This window comes from Lupinus angustifolius, chromosome LG09 (assembly GCF_001865875.1).
Source record: "Lupinus angustifolius cultivar Tanjil chromosome LG09, LupAngTanjil_v1.0, whole genome shotgun sequence".
NCBI classification, from domain to species: domain Eukaryota; kingdom Viridiplantae; phylum Streptophyta; class Magnoliopsida; order Fabales; family Fabaceae; genus Lupinus; species Lupinus angustifolius.
The window spans coordinates 16,047,418-16,066,375 of NC_032017.1; the positions used below are offsets into that span (position 1 = coordinate 16,047,418).

Genomic DNA, 18,958 nt, shown 5'->3' on the forward strand with positions numbered 1-18,958 from the left:
TTGTGCTCTACTAGCGGATGAAAGAGAAGAAACATTTGTTTGGTTATTTAAATAATGGTTGAGGTGTATGTGGGATAAAGCCCCAGAGGCAATTATAACTGACCAAGATGTTGCAATTGGTAATGCAATTAAGAGAGTTTTCCCACATGCTCACCATCGTTATTGTAGTTGGCATTTATCTCTTCATGAGGACGAACACTTTCGGCCTCTTCATTCCATACCCGAGTTTGATGAACTTTATACAAGATGGGCTAAAAAAAGCAAATCAATTGAAGAATCAGAGCAATGCTGGAATACATTAAAAGGAAAAAAACCTTCTTTTGTTGGTATTTTGAGTGAGAAACAAAGAAATATAATGAAAGCTTGGAAGTGGTTGGAAGATATGTATGAAAAACGGCATCATTGTTATATAATGAAATATAACAAATATTAGGACCAAAGGAAGACCAAAAGTGGCTACAAGATTTCTTTTTGGAAAGAAAGTGGGTCAAATTCAATCACAAACTCAAGTACGAACTTGTAGTGTGTGCCACGAAAAGGGTCACGATGTAAGGAAATGTCCTAGTAACAAGGTATGGAATTTTGATTAGGTACATATTAAATATTTTAGTATGTTTGCTTATATTAAAACTAATAACTATTTAAATATTTTGATTTCATCAGGGAGGAAGGTCAAGCACTCAATAATTGTTGAAGATGTCTACATGTCCCAGCTTTTTCAAGTTCTTGTCATTATGTGGTTTATAATTTCACTTTTTTGGTTATATTGTATTTGATATGCTCAGATTATAATTATGCAATAGTTTTGTAATTGGTGAAAATTGATGCTAAACTGTTATGAAGATTACACAAAAGTATATTCTAAACTGTTATGCAATAGATTGATGTTAAATTGTTATGCAATAGATTGATGCTAAACTGTTAAGAACATTAGTCATACCAAGACCTAAAAAGTATTGCTAGATTGGAGTATTAGATTAGGTGAATTAGTTTAATTAATGTCACGAAACACCAGTACTCTCAAAAGCAATGCTTTTTAAGCTATGAAATTGTTTGTTTCCATTTCATATAGTTAGTGGTGGTCACGTTAACTTGTGCACCAAAACCTTTTTGTTGGAGACTTGGAGTTAAATATCACAAGTTTTTGTTACCTTTCTCACCTATTATTCCTTATAAAATGTACACCATGATATTCCCCCCAAGCCACTGGAATAAAGCTATCAGTTGCAGCTAAAGTACTTTTAAGAAATCCATTAATCTCAAAAACATTAATGCCACAACTTTAGGAGGACAAATTGGACTGCTAGTAGTTGTGTCTGGTCTGGTCTCATGCTACTAATGGTCCAATATGTTTGTTCTGCATCTAAAATTGTAGACAAAGTATGTTCTATTTATATAGTACATTTGATTTTGGTGCATATTTGACAATAAGTAATGATTGCAGCCATTGATTAAGAAATAAGTGTTTGATGTTTTATGTATTACATAATTTAAATCCTACAAATAACATGTATACATCTATTCTGGACATGTGCACAAAAGATATTATATTTTTAGATCAAATGAAATGCTTTTTATGCCACCCAAAAAAGTTCTCTGTAAAAAAAATGAATCACAGAGCATCCCATGTTTTATTTAGAGAATAAAATGGAGGAAAAGTGAAGCAAAATCCTAACTCATTCCATCTTGTTCTCAATCCACTGAGAACCCAAAAATGTTATAATCAATCTCTTCAATGCTCCAATGTTTTGAGGGCAATAGCTCATATGATGATCATCATGTTTTGAGGGCAATAGCTCTTCCAAGATAAGCACTTGACGAAAAGTATCAACTGTTATCAATTCTTCGTATCAATTTCATTCTCAATTGAAACAGACATGACCCTGCTGTGTCTTCACATCCACTAAGTCCAGATATAGATATATTGAAGTCCAGATATATAATAATTTCTGCAAATAATTATAAGCAAATGAAATATAAACATGAAATTGGGATTATGTTTTGAGAAGAATTAAGAAAAAGTTGATGAGAGGTGGATAATTGGGGAAATAAGTAAGGAAAATGAATAATGATGAAAAAATGAAACCTTCAAAAGCTTGATGAAAGAGGGAAGGTGAGATTGATGAGGACTGCTTGAATGAATGAGAAAATTGAATGAATGAGAAACTTCAAAACCTTCAAAATGAATAAGTGAAATGTTTGAATGAATGAGAAATTTTCTTCTTTGAAGTTCAGAACTAGAACTGCAGAACGTGAGTGACAGGGAAGGGTGAAAATGAAGAGGTGATATGGAAACCCTTGTGTTTCGGGTGAGAGAAAATAATGTTTTTCATAAAAATAAAATATTAAAAACAGGAAATAAAATAAATAATATTAAAATAGTGTGACACGTGTCATCTTGCAATTGGTATGAGGAGGGGAGTTATCTCCTCACACCAAGAGAAACATTATTCTCTTTATATATTACAATGGGTAACTAACAACTAATTAGTTAATCAATTAATTATATTGTTAATTAATTAACGAATATAATATTACAACTAATAAACTAAAAATAATTAACAATTAATCAATTAACTCTTACAAAATTACAACAATTTTAATATCCATATAACTCATTAACCATAGTGTTAATCGATTATCACATACAGAATCTCAGTCATTCTAATAATATTTATTATACACTTAATGCTATACATTTGTCTTCTCCTTTGCTAGTGCAAAAGAGCATGTAAATTACTAGTTGCAAAAAAACTTGGTAATTATTCCAAAAAAAGTCAACAATATCAAAATTGTTTTAATTTATTATTTGTATGGTGACAATAGCGAACTTGATACTCTTGTATCAACATTATTCGGTTAATCAGGCAGAGAATCTTATTCATTGAACTAAAGCATTGGTGTCTCACTGAGGGACCATTGTTTCTCCATTAGCATATTTGTTTTATCTTTTGCCCTTTCACAATGTTGATTGTTTATGCTTTACCACAAACTATTCTTTCCTTTTTTTCAACTCAATCCACCTTCACTTCTCATCTTAATTTTTTATTCATTTCTAATATAATTTCTATAACTTTTAATTTAGACTCATATTTATATTTATGGGCGTTTCATAAAATAATTATAATTCTTAATGGTAAATAATATTTAAAGAACATTCATTTCAATGAGAGTGGTGTGTTTTGTTATTGAAATATTGCCAGCAAACAAAACTTCCATACTTTTAATATAGACACGTAATTATAGAATTAAACAGTGTTGATTGTACTTTTTTTTATATTTGCCATTAGGCGGTGTCTAAATCCATGCACTAAAACCTCCAAAGTTCTAACATTAGCTGAAAGGATAGCATTCAGGGCAAGACACTAAAAGCATTACGTATGTCACATTTAATCATTTTTTATAAAAATATATATCATAATTTTAAGTAGCTTGAGGATATAATTTACCTCATTGTATAAGAAGATATTTTATTCTCTATACATAATAATTATATATTTAATAGGTGTACATTTATTTATATTATATATATATATATATAATCACCTTACCCCATCATTGAATGCTCAAATTAGGCAATCTAATTTTCTTCTTTAGAGTTTTCCATAGGTCTATAATTACTTTATTATACTTTTCTTTAAATCAAAAGAAATCACATAAGTCCCTTTGATTATTTCAGTTCTCTTTATCAATCCCCATAACAAGTATATAACATTTATGGTTGACTTCTCCATCATAAAACTGAATCAGTTCTCTCATCTCAACCTCCACTTAATTATTATTTCAAATAGCTTCATAGTATGAGTTATAAGTTTAATTCCTTTGTCGTTATAGAATTATATATCTATCACTTATTCTTATATATGGAGATTAAAATGTTTATTCTCCACTCATCAGACATCTTATTAGATTTTATAATCTCATTAAATTGTGAACTAATTAATGTTATATTCTCCTAAAACCTTGGAGACCTTAATAAAGATTTTAATATACCTCAAGAGGTATAAATATAAATATTATTGAAAAAATTGTGAAAGTAGTTCTTTCATTTTTCTTTGTTCGAATTTTCCAACTTCCATCTTCAATTTAAATGTAGTAAAAAAAAGTTTTGAAAAACTCGCAATTAAATATACATATAAAATATTAAATACATGCCCTCTTTCTATTAGTTTTTATCCTAAAGAGATTTTAATATTTCTCCATATTGGAGTGGAAGACTCATGGAGAAAATATAATAGACAAAATGACATTCATAATTTAATGTGGTTCGGCAATTTGCATACGTCCACAACTAAAGAGCAACAAAGATTATTTTACTAAGATAAAAGAGAACTACAAATGTTTCACTCACTTCCCAAAACTAAAGTACACTCAATTCCACTCTCGCTCAAGTATTTCTCACACAATTAGAACAAGATAACAAGCAGAGAGAATATGCACTAAGCTAAGTATTTGGTGTGTCTTACAATGACATGGAGCACTCCTATCTATAGTCAAAGCTCTTGAAGATTATGTGGCCAAAGGGAAAAGAGCATTAATGTTGGTTTCACCATAGTCACTTCTTTTTACTTGACTAGAAATTATCTCTTTCTTCAAGATGATCTTTATTTTTGCTTGGCTCAAGAAAGTCTTTTCATCATCTTTTTCTTTTAGCCAATATTAAATAAATCTCCACCTTGGCTAAAAGACTGCCATAGTTATTTTGCTGTTACTCTTCTTCATCCTCACTAGAGATTCTGAACATTAATCAAGTCCAGACAATGTTTAAACTTGGTAGTTGGAACTAGCTTCATCGTCATGTCCGTCAAATTATCTACAATGAGTATTTTTTCCACTCTAACAACTCATATCTCCACTGTGTCTATAATAAAGTGCATCTGAACATCAATATGCTTAGTTCTTTCATGATACATTGGATTCTTCGTCAGATGTATAACACTTTGACAATCACAATAGATGGTTGTTTCTTCGAGTTGTATACCCAACTCTTCAATTAGACCTTTCTCTCAAATGACTTCATTTACAACTTCTGTTACTGCGATGTATTCTGCCTCAATTATAGACAAAGCAACAATTGATTGTAGTGTTGCTTTCCAACTAATAGTACAACCACACAGTGTAAAGACATATCTGGTGAGCGATCGTCGCTTATCTAGATCTCCAGCATAATCCGAGTCAATATATCCAGTGATCTTGTCCTTTCAAATAAGGTTATGTTCATTCATTTTGCAAGTCCATTTTATTTTAGAGTGTGCCTCACGGTATAATGTCTCACAATACCATGATCCTTGCAAAAATTTCCAAATTCTCTGCTGCAGAATTCTAGACCATTGTCAGTTCTCAATCTCTTGATCTTTCTCTCAGTTTGCTTTTCAATCAAGGTTTTCCACTGTTTGAACTTGACAAATGCTTCATTTTTGTGTTTCAAAATGAAGATCCACACCTTCCTTGAATAGTCACCAATGAATGTTAACATGTATCTGCTACCACCATGAGAAGGTACTTGGGAAGGATCCCACAAGTCAGAATGTACATAATCCAACGTGTTTCTTGTTCGATGAACTACAACATTGAATTTTATCCGACATTGCTTTCCGAAAACACAGTGTTCACAAAAGTCTACCTTCCCGACTTGTTGATCGCATAGTAATCCTTGTTTGACCAACTCGGCTAGACCTCTTTCACTGACATGACCCATTCTTAGATGTCACAATTTGGTGAAATCAGAATCAGATGTTGAGGAGACAACAGCAACACCCGTGATTGTGTTTCCTTGTAACATATAAAGACTATTCTCTTTCTTTCCTTTCATTACAACCATAACGTCTTTAGATATTCTTATAGCACATTCACCTTTGTAGCTATAACCTTTTGAATCTAGTTTTCCCAAGGAAATCAGATTTTTCTTCAATTTTGGAACATGCCTTACATTTGTCAATGTCCTTGCGATTCTGTCGAACATCTTGATTCTAATTGTGTCGATGTCAATGACCTTGCAGGGAGCATTATTTCCTAAAAGGACCTTGCCTCCATCTAAGGGTTGGTAAGTTGAAAACCAATCCTTAATGGAACACATGTGATATGAGCGTCCAGAATCAAGTATCCATTCATCTTTTGAGTCGTGCTCTGAGACTATTAGTGCATCTGCACTATCATAGCCATTTGCTACAGCTGCATCTCCATATTCATAAATCTTTTCCTTGCCTTTGCGCTCTAGGCAATTATTTCTTATATGCTCCTCCTTGTGATAGTGAAAGCATTTATACTTTCTAGGTTTTATTTTAGACTTGGACCTAGATTTCCCTCTTTCACCAAATTGATTTCGCCTCTATGTTCTTCCTCTAGCAAAAAGACTATCACCTGAGCATTTAGTTCTTTCGAGTGCAACGCCGCCTTTACTTCGTCTAAGGTCAGATCTTCTCGACCATACATCATGGTGTCGATGAAGTGCTCATAAGAACTTGGAAGGAACATAGTAGAAGATGTTTGGTGTTCATCTTCAATTTTAACATCAATATTCTTTAGATTAAGAATAATTTTGTTAAATTCATCCATATGATCTTTTATAAGCTTTCCTTCCTGCATTTGAAGAGTATATATTCTTTTCTTCAAATACAACTTGTTGGTGAGTGACTTTGTCATATACAGGCTTTCCAACTTCAACCATAATGAAGCAGATGTAGTTTTATCTAACACTTCTCGTAAAACTTCATCTCCCAAACACAAAAAATTGCACTATGTGCTTTTTCCAAGTTTTTATCCTTCTCGTCCTCGGTCAGACTCTGTGGTAACTTGTTTCTACCTTCCAAGGCTTTGTCAAAGCCTTGATGAACTAGTAGAGCTTTCACCTTCAATCGCCAAAGGTTGAAATCATTTTCTCCATTAAATTTCTCCAAATCAAATTTAGCACTCGCCATGATAATCATATACCGGAACAATATCATAGTCCATGAACATACGCCATGAAAGTTCCCATGAAAGAGAGGTAGGTCTTAACAGACACGCTTAAATATCAGGTCTTTCCTAAGACAGAACTTTTCTAGACATGCACTTTCACACTATTATACTTTTCCAATAACAAGAACAATTATTTTCTAGTGTGTAAGATCAGACAATGCTGCAAACATAGAGCATACTAAGAATTTTCTTTTAGATCGTACGGCTTAGCATGTAAGAGCTTTACGAGCTCTGATACCAGTTTTTTGAAGCGGAAGACCCATGGAGAAAATATAATAGAGAAAATGATATCGATAATTTAATGTGGTTCAGCAATTTGCCTATGTTCACAACTGATGAGCAACAACGATTATTCCACTATGATAAAAGAGAACTACAAGTGTTTCACTCACTTCCCAAAACCCAAGTACACCCAATTTCGCTCTCACTCAAATATTTCTCACACAATTAGAACAAGAAGAGAGAATATGCATTAAGCTAAGTATTTTGTGTGTCTTACAATGGCATGAAACACTCCTATTTATAGCCAAAGGCTCTTGAAGATTATGTAGCCAAAGGGAAAAGATCATTAATGTTTGTTTCACCATAGCCATTTTTTTTACTTGACTAGAAATTCTCCATTTCTTTAAGATGATCTTTAGCCACTTTTTTTTTTGCTTGCCTCAAGAAAGTCTTTTCATCATTTTTTTCTTTAAGCCAGTATTCAATACTCCACAACTCAAACGCTAAATGTTTCAATGAAAAGTTTGGCTTGGACAACCACATTGTCTGGTTCAAATGTCTTTGACCTTAACATTGACATCGATACCATATATTAGTGTATGTTGAGATAGCTTTGAGGCCTATTTAAGTAACACAAATGATTGAGAGTTACAAGGTGGTCAAATAATTAAAGTGAAAGAATTTAAGGAATAAAGTGAAGAAAATTATTGGTTCGAGCCTCACTCATAACAAAAAGAAGTTATAAGGTAATTTGATAGTTAGGGATGGATTGAAGGAAATTGAAAATTCAAGCCCATAACAAATACTAATATTTGCCCATAAAAAAATAACACAATTCATCATATTGATCATATCACAAGTGTTCACAACCATCTAAAACTATTATTGAAAAATGTATTGAGTCCTCTTCAACAAGTCAACAATATGGAGCCCCCTTTCACTCCTAAAATTGAAAGGAGGCACCACTGATGGGAGCTCATATATACCCATGAGTGTGAGCACTAAAGCCATCACTATGCACTCTCTAGGGTGTGCATGACTTATGAGATGTGACTACATTGATCTTTTTTATTTTGTGGTGAAGAGAGCTCTCACTGAAGTTTTTCTCCGATAAGCAAATTGTATTAAAAGCAGCACAAATAGTACTAACTTAATAAAAGCAAAAATCAATAAGATATCTTTTTTGAGTACATAGATATACAATATTTTCGATCAATACACCAATTCGAAAATCCGACCAAAATTGAAACGAATATTGTGATCTATGTGTTAGAATATTTACTTTTGCTTTTGTTTTGTCTTTTACTTAACCCTCCCAACCCACACCACATCCATTTTTTTCATTCACTTTGCTAACCATGTTATATGTTATGTGTTACTATGGTTGGTTTATGTATTTCTATTTATGGCTTAACATATATGCGTGCTAAATTAACTTTACGGAATTGTAGCTTATTAAAATATGATGGATTGTACAAAATGTTCAAACTAGGGATGTAACTCTAGCTTGGAGTACGTGATCCCTGGGCTGCAATGGCCACATATCGGTCATTGGATTTGCCATGGATTCATATAATACAAGAGTACAAGATATGTTGCGAAAGAGAGACATGGTCTATTACTTTTTTGTTTTTCTTAATTGATCCATGTAACAATACTATGACAAAGTGGCCAAACCCCCTAATTAAGTGGGGTTCCATTTTCAGACCATATGAGAAATTGTCGTTTTCTTTTCATAATTAAGTGTTTGTATTATTTTACTCTATAATAAGTACTGTAACAAGCATGCACTTGGAGAACATGTAGAGAGAGCACTACTACAAGAGAAATGGAATGTAAGAGAGTTTTACAACTTTTTTTTAGGATGGCCAAATTTTTTAATTCAAGTTGGTCTACTAGTGTAAGACAAAAAATTCAATTCAAGTTGATGAAGTGGATTAAGGCTCGACTAGATTTATAATAAATTAAAATATCAATATTTCAATTGATCTCAGCGATACTTATTAGAGTAAAAATCACAATTCAAAAAAATTATTTCTTTATTCAAAAGTAATATTTATAAACCTTTTTTAAAAAATGAAGGGAGAATCATAGGATTCACATGGAGCATTTTGAGGGCACTTAACTTCACTACAATTAGAAAATATTTTTATTATCAGATGGCTAGTTGTTGTTAATTCCACTCTCATATTTTATATTTCTTATCTTTATCATCTTTACATATATTTACATTTCTATATGTTATCCTATATTAATTGATGTGATCTATAAAAAAACACTTATACTACATATATATTAATATTCTCCCTTCAAATTGAAGCATTGAAAATTTGGAATCCATTAATTATAATGAATTACTTGAGAGTCAATATTATGAAATAAATAAATAATAACTATAAAAAAATTCAAAAAATAAATTCAGAAAGAACTTGACAAAAATATAAGATACTGTAGTTAAGGTTTCAAGTTTTCAACTACTCAACTTTATTGGTCCTTTGTCAGAACCTTCTCTCTAACCTCTCTCTAGGGTTTCGTTTTGTTCCATTTGGGTGAATGAAATGAAGGATTTGAATTCGGATCTGTTTGACCCGGTTATGGTTATGGAATCTGAGTGGTCTCGCGCTGGTTCATCTTCTGATTCCGATTTCGCGTTCGCCTTCAATGACAGAAACTTCTCCGACCGGGTTCTCAGGATCGAGATCATGGGCGACCTGGATGATACTCGACAAGATTCCGACCTTTGCACCACCGTCGCCGATTGGGCCCGCCACCGCAAGAGGAGGCGCGAGGATATCAGAAAGGATAACGGTTTCTATCTCTTTTTTATGATCCTGTGGTTTTCTGGAAAATATTGATGATTAACGTGAATTCAATTTTTGGCACTTCTGTGTTTTTTTTTGTATAACTTTTTATGGTGAAAGGCTAATAGGCATAATAGTTGTTATTGAAATTATGTAATCTATTTTTATGCAAAAAAACTGATAAAAGATAGTGTTTGGAAATGGAAAAACACATACTGTACTGGAATTCTACCAAATTGGAAATCAGAAATCAGAAATATAACTGTGAGGACTAATGCATGTAAATGAAAAAAAAGGCTTTAGGAGAACTTCGCACGCATTGAATTGGTCATTCTGATTTGGTTCAGGTTGGTCGAGGTCCAACGTGAATTTGAAATACCCAGAATCTCAAGATACAGTAACAACCAAGTCTTATTCCCGTTATCACGAGGGAGTGTTGTAACTTCCTGCGTCATGCTTATGAATTTTGAGAAATACATAATGAGTAGAAAAGAAGACCATTATGAGAGAGTGTTGTATTGTTGTGTGCTGTGCTTATGAATTTTGAGAAATACATTGGATGAGTAGAAACTAGAGTGATAGGACAGGCTTCTTTTTTGTTTTGGTAGTGGATTCTGACAGATTTTAGATTGTTACTGTAGGAACTAAGGCTGCAGATAAACTAGCTTCTATGGTGTGTTTGGTGTGTTTGCCTAAAAAGTGCTATTTTTTGCATGTAAGACCAACTATTATTTGTCCTATATGTCCTTATTTATATAGCCTTTTTTACTTACAGATGTGGATCTTTCTTTATTGCCTGATGAACAAGTTTTGAATGGGAATCAACCTGATATCGATGATTGTGCCGCATATGAAAATCAAGATGAAGAGGGTCAAGAGGCTGTTGCAATGATTGAAGAATCCCCTTCAGGTGTTTGAATAACTTAAAAAAATCTTACACACAAATTTTCACTTATAGAGCATTTTTGGCTTAGGAGACTCTGCATTTCCCCCTCCCATTTTGTGTCCTTTTGCCTTTGTCTCTTTCATTGGTGTTCAGCAGACCTATGTTAAGGCTATGTAGTCAATCGTCCGCAATAGCGAAGGGTAGCAGGTTTTCGGCCATTCCCCGCAACATCACGGTTGATAGCAAAGCTAGTCAAATAGTGGCGTAATCGTGGGTCACAACCTGCTCCTTGTTTTGCTGCGAATGGAACCCTAATTCTAGAGGGGAGAAGTCTTTTTTGCTCCTTTTTAATACATCTCAGGTTTTTTCCTAGGGTTTGAGGTAATTTAACCCTCCCCTTCTTTCCCTTCTACTTAACATGTTTATTTTCCTAGGCCACACAATTTTTACTATAGCTCTCTACCTTTTTTCCTTCTTTTTCTTCTTCCTAATTCCAGCATAGAACATGTTCGGTTGACTACATTTTCTTTATCAGCATAGAGAAAAACTGCAAGGCGTCCTAATTCATGTCTTCACGAACATATCCTTCATTTGCTTGGCAGGATTTTCCCCGGCCCCTAATTGTGTGTCCCATCATCACCTTTTATATTATCTTCTCAAACTGATTGGACCCAACTTTGACATCATCTGCGTGTGGTTCAATTTCGTGAGATACAACCCTGTTATGGCCTTCAACTTCGATTACATCTGGAATTTATAATACTGTTATTTTGATTATTATTCAGGAATGTATCTTTAATTTGAGGCATTTTAGTAATTTTGTGTGTTTATATAGAGTACAAATTACTTATATATATATATTAGCTTTAGTTTGTTGGCAATAAAATAGGTATGTTTACCTTAAGCATGAAGTTGTCATTTCTGCTGTAAGATTTAACTTTTTGGTCATGGTTAATATAGGTGATGAAGCTGCAAATAGCAATGACAATGGTTCAAACTGGAGCATGGGTTGGTCTGCAGTAATGAGAGTTAAAACACTGCACATCAGTTCTCCCATATTGGCTGCTAAAAGTCCTTTTTTCTATAAGGTAGATGTATCTTGTTTATAGGGTTGATTTGATATTTTTTGCTGAAGTTTATGTTTGCTTAGTGGTGTTTATTCATATGTTGCAGCTCTTCTCAAATGGGATGAGGGAGTCAGAAGAGAGATATGTCACTCTGAGAATTAATGCATCTGGTATAAATATGTGTATAAACTTTTTAGACTCCTTGTCTAATCATTTTAGTTTTCCCTGGACTGGTTGCCTTATGAATGCCGTACTTATTTTGCATGTTACAGAAGAAGCTGCCCTCATGGAGCTACTGAATTTTATGTACAGTAATACCTTGAACACTACTACAGCACCTGCTTTGCTGGATGTATTGATGGCTGCTGATAAATTTCAAGTTGCTTCTTGCATGAGATATTGTAGCCGGATATTGCGAAGCATGCCCATGACACCTGACTCTGCCTTGCTATACCTGGAGCTTCCTTCTAGTGTCTTAATGGCTGATGCAGTCCAACCACTGACTGATGCAGCAAAGCAGTATCTTGCTGGTCGATACAAAGATATAACCAAGTGTGTCTTGTTTTCTTATTTATATTCAGCTGTATTATCTTATGAATACATTATAAATTATATATCCTTGTCTCACTATTCTCTTCCATTAAGTGGGATTTAATAAATCCTCTTCATTGTTCCTCCTTTTTGTTAGCTGGTGATACTTAAATTTGGTTTCAGTTGTATGCACTCTATTGTATTTTGTTTGAGGCTCTTTTCATTGTTCTTGTTGGAGTGTTGAGAGACCTGAAAACAAAACATGTATTAAAAGAATTGGCCCTGAAATGTGTGTATATTGCATCTAAAGGTCCGAGACCCCATTATGGATAACACTTTTGGTAGATAGCTGATATTAATTAATCAACTTCGTAAGTTGTAGTCTTAGAGACAGGCTTTTCCTTTTTGGCATCTTATGTGATAAAAGTTCATGGGTGCCAATTTGGAGAAGACCTTTCTCCTCTTGTCATTATTTATTCTGATTATCCATTGGGAAACACCTGTTTCTTTTGCCATTTCCCATTGCTTTCATCTGGGTGTCAATTTTCCTCTTCAATGCTAATAATAAGTCTTTGATATATCCAGGTTTCAGGATGAGGTTATGGCCTTGCCCCTAGCCGGAGTAGAGGCGATATTATCTAGTGATGATCTCCAGGTTGCATCAGAAGATGCCGTATACGACTTTGTGTTGAAGTGGTCTAGAAGTGAATACAGCACACTGGAAGAAAGGCGAGAAGTCCTGGGTGCACGGCTTGCACGTTTAATTCGTTTCCCTTACATGACCTGCCGAAAGCTTAAAAAGGTCTTAACCTGCACTGACTTTGAGCATGATGTTGCGTCCAAGCTTGTACTTGAGGCCTTATTTTTCAAGGCTGAGGCTCCACACCGCCAACGGTCACTGGCAGCAGAAGAGTCTGGTTCCTTGAACCGTCGTTTTGTGGAGCGGGCATACAAGTATCGCCCTGTCAAGGTGGTAGAATTTGAACTTCCTCGACAGCAGTGTGTGGTGTACCTTGATCTAAAGCGGGAGGAGTGTGCCAATCTGTTTCCATCTGGCCGGGTTTACTCTCAGGCATTCCATTTGGGTGGACAAGGATTTTTTCTCTCAGCGCATTGCAACATGGACCAACAGAGTTCTTTCCATTGCTTTGGGTTGTTTTTGGGAATGCAGGAAAAGGGCTCAGTTAGCTTTGCTGTTGACTATGAATTTGCTGCAAGGTCTAGGCCAACTGAGGAATTTGTTAGCAAGTACAAGGGCAATTACGTATTCACCGGGGGAAAGGCAGTTGGCTATAGAAACTTGTTCGCAATTCCATGGACATCGTTCATCGCCGAGGACAGTCTTTACTTCATTAATGGCGTCCTCCACCTTAAAGCCGAGCTCACTATCAGACACTGACCCTTTATTTTGATTTGTATACTTTTTTGTTCCAGTTTGTAGCTCTGAAATATTTTTAGCTGCCCATTTCTCATTTTCTGTTAATCTGGTATGATCTTTAAACAGTTTGGTATCAGCCATTGTGCACTAAGTCGCAAGTGCTGCATGAAATCAAAAGGAAAATTATTACTTAACTGATTTGTCCTCTAATGTTTAGTTTTGTCTATGTTCTAAAACGTGCCTCCTATTTAGGTGATTTGCTCAAATTCTGAATTTGTAAGTGTAATTTGGATTTCATGAACATAGCACGAGTTAGAGGTGCTAATGGCCTTGCTTGATCCAATAACCTGGCCTAGACTGAAGCCAGAGCTGTCATTTTGAGCTGGCCTAGATTCAAGTATCTTTATACTAGTAGATGAAATAGCATTAATAAAAATATAATATCATTTTTAACCGAATGAAAGTTTTATAATTTTACACAAAAAATAAAGGGGTGTATACAAATGTTAATAAAATGAAGGTGTCATAAATTATGAGGACATGATACATTTTTTATTTTCTTATTCAATTATTATTGTATTAGAAATTTGATTAAGAGTAGTTATATAATTTTTTTATCTTTGGGCCCCTTTTATATTCCTCCATGGCCTACTGCCAAAGGCCTATAAACATTTAAGGTTTGTTTGAAGGTTAGATTTTGGAAGTAAATAAAATATAAAACTTAAGAGTCATGAAATACACTTTTGAGATAATTTCCATTCCAAAATTTTAACTCTCAAATAAACCCTTGTAGTGTCGTTGGCAGTTGTAAGTTATGCATCAATTTAAATCTTTGGTTTCATTAAAAGAAATGAGTGAAGTTTAAGTAATTCATTGATCTTTTTAGTATAACCAAAAGCAACCTTCATGTTATAAAAACTGATTTGTGTCAGTCGGTTCAATCGGTAAATCAATTCTAACATTTGTACGATACAATAATTATATCGGTCAAAACCAGTCATACCAGCTGATTTTCAATTGAATCATACCGGTCATATCAGTCGATTTTTATTTTTAAAATTGAAATTTTAATGAAAATAAAAAATTATTGTATTTTTATTGATTTTTTAACATTAATATTAATATATTATACATTTATGTCTAATTTCACGGTATACAACTTAATTAGTGAACTATCAATTGAATTGCTATACAAGTATCCTAACTAGTTTGATGAACACTGCTTCATCCCATGGGTAACCATTAATCTCTTTGAATGCATGGTTACATTCTAAAAAATCAAACATTTAATTTTTTTTGGGAAAATTTAATAAGACTTTACATTCTTTATTTAGCAATAGTGTTTCTAGAGCATAAAAAGAGATTCTAAATTATAATATAATGAGATAAAGTTAAGCACATCTCTAAGCTAGAGACTAGGGGTAATATTGTCCATTCAAACCAATTCGTATTCCTCACGCACACGTCTCATCAGAATCCAAAACAGAGCAAAAACAAAAGGAGAAAAGCACCATTCACCCCTCTCATTCCCAATCGAATTTAGGGTTTGAAACAGAGAACCCCAAATCAATTGAATCATGCCGAAGAACAAGGGAAAAGGAGGAAAGAACAGAAAGAGAGGAAAAAACGAAGCCGATGATGAGAAAAGAGAACTCGTATTCAAGGAAGACGGTCAAGAATACGCTCAGGTTCTCCGAATGCTCGGTAACGGTCGTTGCGAAGCCATGTGCATCGACGGAACCAAGCGACTCTGCCACATACGCGGCAAGATGCATAAGAAGGTTTGGATCGCCGCCGGTGACATCATCCTCGTCGGTCTCCGTGATTATCAGGATGATAAGGCTGACGTCATCCTCAAATACATGCCTGATGAGGCTAGGTTGCTTAAGGCTTACGGCGAGTTACCGGAGAATACGCGGCTTAATGAAGGAATTGGTGGTGGATTGGATGAGGAGGATGATGGTGCTGGTAATGATTATATTGAGTTTGAGGATGAGGATATTGATAAAATCTAAGTATATCAGAGGTTGATGTAACCGTTGCTCTCTGAATTCTTATTATTATTATTATATGGTGATACTGGAGATTTCTGTGTAATGCTTAAAGCTTTGTTCTGAAGCTGTTGTGGCTTTTATTTTGTTTAATGTGGTATATGAATGGTGAATCTCAATGCAATAATAGCTGGTTTTCTTAGTTTACAAGTGTTTTGTTTGGAGTTTATTAAGCTACATGGATGCTGGTTATTCTTATTGTTGTTAAGAGTGTTCAATATCTATGCATATCTATGCATATATATTAAATTCTTTTTTATTGTTATTATTATGTATGATTTTGTTGTACATCTTTCTTTTGTTCTTCACCATTCAATATGTACCACCTTATATCGCACTCTAAAGAATTACCCCCTTATGGCACTCTAAAGAATCATAACTTGTTCAGTGATATATAGCTTTTGGTGGCACACAATTGGATGCTACATGAAAATTATTTTTCATTCGACAAACACAAAACGCGGAAAAGATAGTTGGATCTTGCTGTAGGTAGTTCAGGTACGTGGGAAGCCATTCTAAGGATAGTGGACCATGTGGAGGGTAACCCAATTGCTAGAGCTAGAGGGAGACGAACAAAAAACTATTCAGAAGAATTTATAAGGAAATGGTTTGTCTACATGTGATTTATGATATGACATTATTGCGTTATTTGATCTATGTAGTCATTGAAACACCATTTGTTTAGTGTTAGAATAATACCCTACCATGCCATGCTGCCCGGGTTTGTTTCCTGACTGGTCCATTTTTGGGCCCCACCTAGTTGGAATTATGACAAGGTTTGGTTGTTGTCATAGGAATGACTTAATATCATGGTTAGTACAAAACGCCTAGTATTTGTTCTTTATTGTCATGTGCTATCCGATGGTTGCTTTGCAGCAGAATTGCATATATTTGATAGTATTTTTCACTCTTAAGACGTTAGCACGAAAATGAAAACATTTGACCTAGTTTGATGATTGATTTATATAACCGACAAAGGTGTTGTTGACCTATCCTGATTCCTGGGGTATCCTGTCCCTTTCCGTTATTATTAGAAGTTTTGTCCACTTGTTTTTGCAGTTTTGAAGGAGTTATTCTTGTGTGTTGATAACTTGATGGTAGTAGTTTTCTGTGTGATTAAACTGATTATCATTGGTCTGTGAAGTCATCTATATAGGAGTCTTCAGTGTAGCACTCTTTCATTGTCCTAGATGTATTATTCACTGTCTTTGAAGCAAGCTGTTGAAAGACTACTATTGGCTACAATTTGGCATGTTGAGCTCGACGATGTTATTTTAGGTTTTGGTTTAAAATAGGATGTTGGCATATAGGTTTGATTGTTATTTTTCACTTAATTGTGTAGCTTAGTCTCTTAGTTAAGGTTAGTTTGCTGCAAAATTTTCAACGATCTCATTTTTTATATTACTGGCCTATTGTATGTTCTGATTAAAATGATTCAGTCATTTATTTCATGCCTGATATGTCGTTAGATTAGAGGATAATCAATATAACGAGTATTACGTATTTCTATCTGTTAGAAGTATATATAACAGTTTATTTGTATAGTTGATCTCTGTCAGCAATTGCATTTGCTGCTGTCATGGAGTTGCTTTGTAAATGTTAATATATTGCTATGGCTTTAATGATTGGGATTCCGACCTTCTGTGTTGGTACAGGTTGCTTCATGGAAGCCTTTTTTTGTTGCTGTTTTTGGGATGACAAATTATAAATGTTAGTTGACTAATCATTTTTCTTAACCAAATTAATTATTAAAGTAAACTAAGCAATAGAAGATTTTTGTTTTCCCTGAATAGCGTCCTTTCTAAAACTGTCAAGCAATTGGGAAATAGAAATTGTAAGGCATTTATAATTAGCCTTCGATGAAAGCCAGCTTCATCGTAAGATTGTGCTTCATTCCAAACAAATTTCCAAATACATGCCTGATGAGGCTAGGTTGCTTAAGGCTTACGGCGAGTTACCGGAGAATACGCGGCTTAATGAAGGAATTGGTGGTGGATTGGATGAGGAGGATGATGGTGCTGGTAATGATTATATTGAGTTTGAGGATGAGGATATTGATAAAATCTAAGTATATCAGAGGTTGATGTAACCGTTGCTCTCTGAATTCTTATTATTATTATTATATGGTGATACTGGAGATTTCTGTGTAATGCTTAAAGCTTTGTTCTGAAGCTGTTGTGGCTTTTATTTTGTTTAATGTGGTATATGAATGGTGAATCTCAATGCAATAATAGCTGGTTTTCTTAGTTTACAAGTGTTTTGTTTGGAGTTTATTAAGCTACATGGATGCTGGTTATTCTTATTGTTGTTAAGAGTGTTCAATATCTATGCATATCTATGCATATATATTAAATTCTTTTTTATTGTTATTATTATGTATGATTTTGTTGTACATCTTTCTTTTGTTCTTCACCATTCAATATGTACCACCTTATATCGCACTCTAAAGAATTACCCCCTTATGGCACTCTAAAGAATCATAACTTGTTCAGTGATATATAGCTTTTGGTGGCACACAATTGGATGCTACATGAAAATTATTTTTCATTCGACAAACACAAAACGCGGAAAAGATAGTTGGATCTTGCTGTAGGTAGTTCAGGTACGTGGGAAGCCATTCTAAGGATAGTGGACCATGTGGAGGGTAACCCAATTGCTAGAGCTAGAGGGAGACGAACAAAAAACTATTCAGAAGAATTTATAAGGAAATGGTTTGTCTACATGTGATTTATGATATGACATTATTGCGTTATTTGATCTATGTAGTCATTGAAACACCATTTGTTTAGTGTTAGAATAATACCCTACCATGCCATGCTGCCCGGGTTTGTTTCCTGACTGGTCCATTTTTGGGCCCCACCTAGTTGGAATTATGACAAGGTTTGGTTGTTGTCATAGGAATGACTTAATATCATGGTTAGTACAAAACGCCTAGTATTTGTTCTTTATTGTCATGTGCTATCCGATGGTTGCTTTGCAGCAGAATTGCATATATTTGATAGTATTTTTCACTCTTAAGACGTTAGCACGAAAATGAAAACATTTGACCTAGTTTGATGATTGAT

General features: G+C 34.1%; 2 protein-coding genes across 4 annotated transcripts; both read left to right on the top strand.

Moving 5' to 3' along the window:
• LOC109357075 (BTB/POZ domain-containing protein POB1-like) lies at positions 9,654-14,065 on the top strand. The gene is made up of 6 exons (XM_019600788.1): positions 9,654-9,987; positions 10,756-10,890; positions 11,827-11,954; positions 12,040-12,103; positions 12,206-12,485; positions 13,050-14,065. The coding sequence occupies exons 1-6, from the start codon at positions 9,738-9,740 to the stop codon at positions 13,861-13,863; spliced, it is 1,671 nt and encodes a 556-aa protein (XP_019456333.1). The 5' UTR covers positions 9,654-9,737; the 3' UTR covers positions 13,864-14,065.
• Positions 15,277-18,147, top strand: LOC109357325 (eukaryotic translation initiation factor 1A). 3 transcript variants are annotated; one of them, XM_019601227.1, is made up of 2 exons: positions 15,277-15,716; positions 17,821-18,147. In XM_019601227.1, the coding sequence occupies exons 1-2, from the start codon at positions 15,420-15,422 to the stop codon at positions 17,959-17,961; spliced, it is 438 nt and encodes a 145-aa protein (XP_019456772.1). In that variant the 5' UTR covers positions 15,277-15,419; the 3' UTR covers positions 17,962-18,147. The 3 variants fall into 3 exon arrangements, with proteins under 3 accessions (XP_019456772.1, XP_019456771.1, XP_019456770.1); XM_019601226.1 differs by having other exon boundaries at positions 15,277-15,704; positions 17,809-18,147; XM_019601225.1 differs by lacking the exon at positions 17,821-18,147 and having other exon boundaries at positions 15,284-16,043.